Genomic DNA, 3,875 nt, shown 5'->3' with positions numbered 1-3,875 from the left:
AGGGAATTCCTTTTGTAATTATAACCATGCGACTAGGTTTTGGAAATAATTTTAATTAATTTGAAATTTGAGATTGTTTACTTTAAAAAATAAAACTTGCCAAAAAAGACTTTGGAATAGAGAAAGCATGTAAATAAATTAATCAATATGAATTTGAGGTTGTTTACTTTAGAAAAACCTTTGTCAAAAAAAAACTTTGGAATAGGAAAAGCAAGTGCAATAAGACAGCAGAAAGGGAGGGTTGTAGCTTGTTCCTCAATTGCTATTTTGATTACATAGCATAAGTTATTATGAGGATTATAGTATTTTTTTTTTTTTCCTCTCTCTATTAAATCTAAAGGTCCAAGATTATTGTACACTTCCTTTTCTTCACTATAAAACGTTGAGTTAGATATATTTTATTGTAACAACGTGCACTTTAAACATCAATCTAACTATAAAATAAATAAATAGATAAAGAAACACTCCAACATAAGAGAGGTTCTCTAGTCAAATAATGAAACATTATAGTGCAATAACACTAATTTATTTCAGAAACCTCAGTGAGAAAGGTTGAAGGAGAGAGATTTATTGATCCATAGCTTCCAGTTAGTGGCGTGCCCTTTGACCATTCCTCCCCTTCTTCCATGTTGTTTATGCTATTCACCAAAGTAGTATTCCTCCTGCTTCTGCTTCTTTTTGTAGAGAAGAAAGTTCCTCCCTCCAGTCCTACCGATGGGCACCACTGGACTCAGAGCTGCATTTCAATTCACCCATTAAAACCTTTGCATGTAGAGTTTAAACAGTATATATGGAACAAAAACAATGAAAATGAAAGGGAAATAGCATTAAAAAACCAGTCAGTCATTTGACAGGGAATGATAAGGAGGCATAATAATATGATCAAGAGATAGAGAGAGAGCAATTAAAATGGGGTAGAGAAATATCAATAATAAGAAGTAGACAAATAATTAGATTTAGAGAGAGTAAAACTGATCCCGATTAAGAGGAAAAAGATGTAATAAAATCTCTCTACCATCTGAAGAGAGAGAAACTGGAAAAAAAATATAGGGGAAGGAATAGAGAAGCTCTTGCAAAGAGCGATACAAAACAAAATAGCAAACATGTGACTGGAATTAATTGATAAGGGAATTTATGAAGAGAGCGACATCAAACCTATGAAGTCAGAATTGGCGCAATAGACGAAGAAGTCGTCAAAATTATTGCCGAGGAAGGGGAGTCTACCCTCACGAGGGTAGGATCGAAGCGCAGTCTGAATAGCAGTGCGAACTGTGTCATCGACCCTCACAAGAAAACGTGGGGGGCCTGTGCTCTCTTGAAATAAGCATGAGATCTGCAACCTGTAGCAAGAAACCCAATTCGAACAACGTTTAATTCCAAGAACAAGACATTAACAAAAAAAAAAAAAAAACGAGTAACGTTTCTAGAGAGGGAAAGGAAAGGAAAAATAATTTCAAGAACAAAACATTAACAGAAAAAAAAAAAAAAAGTGCAAAGGAAGAGAAGAAAGAGAAAGAAACATGGAATCAAAGAAATAGAGAGGGATCAAAGAAAAAACACGAAAATAAAAAACAAATGAAAAGAGAGAGAGAGATTTTACTTGATTCTTTTTGAAGAATGCATGGAATACATCAAGAGACCTCAATAGACCCCGCTTCTTCAGACGTTTAACTCCCATGGGTTTCTTCCAGACATTCACCTAGTTCGAGGGCTGAGAAACCGCCATTTTTAGAGAGGGAAACAGAAGGAGGTGCGAGAGAGGAGAAGAAGGCGCATAATCTAGAGAGAGGAACTAATTTGGGGTTAGGGCAAACAATTGGGGCAAATCAATTTAAGGTTGAAATTCAAGGGATCGAGGCGAGGGCAAACAATTGGGGCAATTCAATTTAAGGTCAGTGAAAGAAATTCAAGGGATCAAGCTCAAGACAGCGGTAATACCAGCCCTTGTTAGATGATCCAGAGGATGAGACATGGAAAAAGGGGCCACTGCTCGTGGGCATTTGCTCTAACACGGCTAAACAGAGGAAGAGCCCTAACATTCGTAAAGAGAGGAAGAGCCAACATCAAGAATGAAAGTAAAAGGATCGGCAATAAGAACACTGAGAACGTGGGATGGGGTATGGGGGATCAAAAGAGAGGAGGAGAAAAGTAAAGAGAGGAATCGTATTCTTACGGGAGAATGCAACTGGGTTTTAATACTCTTCTCTCCCCCCAATTCCCCGTCCTAGTTTTATCTAGATTGCTGTTCCGAAAGTTTAGACCAAATTTGTTTCGAGGCGATATTGGTTTTGGCTTGGTTTACCCTCCTTTCTATTTTATTTATTTTTAATATGTGCCAGTTATTTTGTCCCCTCTAAATTTCCACTTTATAAACTTTTATTTTGAATTTTTATTTTTTGATTTACTTTTTAATATCATTTTTTATTACCGATTCAAACCCTATCTGCAATGCTGATAGTGATCTGATATGGATATGTGGGTGAATAAATCACCAAGTTTTCAACTAGCGCTCTCAATGTTTCAAAACTTGGATTGGTGACCCAGATTTGCCATAATGGAAATCGATCTTGACCAGCAGATCAACGATCCAGATCAGTGGATTGGCCTAGTATGTAAACACTAAGAACATGTTTCTTGTCTGAATGTTGTTGACTATTACATTTATTTTGTAGACAAAATAAAGTTTAAAATGCAAGATAATATTGATTTCTCTAAATCAATTCTTTTTTGTTTTGTATTTCTCTAATCTCCAATCTCACTTGCGCAGTTGCGCTTGTAGAGATAGAGGGTCATACCTACTAATTTATTATTATTATTTTTTTGAAAATTAAATTTTTAAATGAATTATTTTTATTTCATATTTTATTAATGTTTTATTTCTCTAGAGGTGTTGTATTTAACTTTATCTCTCTAAAACTATGTATGTATGGGTGCGGTTTGTATAGAGCCTAGGCTCTAAACAATCAAATTAGAGCCTACCTTCAAATAATGTTGAGAAATGTTGTTTCAACACTGAAAATCTTTGTGATAGTCTTAAAGTACATTTTCATCTTTAATTATAAAATTTAAAGCTTCAAAACTAGTGTGGATCTAGCAAATCTATAAGAACTTGAAAATCTTGAAATTGACTATCCAAAAATGCGTTACAAGATGCACTATTTCTAAAACTCGAAATCTATTTTTTTCCTATGTCCATGCATCGTGATGTCGAGATAATCAATTTGAGGATATTTGGGCATCAAAACAACCTCTTTTAGTGATATATATATATATATATATATATATATATATATATATATATATATATATATATATATATATATATATATATATATATATATATATATATATAAGCAATGATCCAATGCAACGGTTGTATCATGGTATAATACAACAACACTTCTATAAAACCATGTTTGTGGTATTTGTATGACCTCAAAATTTTCACATACACTCTCTTCATCTCAATAATCAATCTCAAAAAAAAAAAAAAAAAAATTTCAATTTGAATCCTAAATATGGTCAAAATGAGTCCCCTTCCTAAAACGAATCTAGACCTTTCGTTTTGCGAATTTTAAGATCTTAGCCTTTATAAACTCAAAATCATTTTTTTATATTTTAACATTGTTCATCTAATGATAATAAAGCCATCCAAACAAATTGGAAATGAAAAAAATCCTTGCAAGGCCTAGATCTAAGCATCTCACCAAAATGAACGGCTTATGTTAATTAGGCTAAAAATATACTTTCTAGGTTATGTTTTCAAAGTTTTATTTTTTTGTGATTGCTCATTAGAATGAAAAGAGTGTATATTTTAAAATTGGGATAAAAAAAATGGCCATAAGATGGTTTTTTAAGGTTGTTGCATCATATTA

The 3,875-nt window shown here is 33.1% G+C and overlaps 1 protein-coding gene across 1 annotated transcript; it reads right to left on the bottom strand.

The window, feature by feature from the left end:
- Nucleotides 1-363: 363 nt before the first annotated feature.
- LOC18438845 (uncharacterized) lies at nucleotides 364-2,202 on the bottom strand. Its single transcript, XM_006849021.4, has 3 exons — nucleotides 1,601-2,202; nucleotides 1,156-1,340; nucleotides 364-736 (listed from the first exon to the last, which is right to left on the bottom strand). Exons 1-3 carry the CDS (start codon nucleotides 1,630-1,632, stop codon nucleotides 639-641), a joined length of 315 nt encoding a protein of 104 aa, XP_006849084.2. The 5' UTR covers nucleotides 1,633-2,202; the 3' UTR covers nucleotides 364-638.
- Between the last annotated feature and the right edge of the window lie 1,673 nt (nucleotides 2,203-3,875).

Source organism: Amborella trichopoda, chromosome 10 (genome assembly GCF_054954075.1).
Source record: "Amborella trichopoda isolate Santa Cruz 75 chromosome 10, AtrichopodaSantaCruz75HAP2 v2.0, whole genome shotgun sequence".
Lineage (NCBI taxonomy): Eukaryota > Viridiplantae > Streptophyta > Magnoliopsida > Amborellales > Amborellaceae > Amborella > Amborella trichopoda.
Note: the sequence above shows the minus strand (reverse complement) of the source record. Positions and strands in the feature narration are given on the sequence as shown.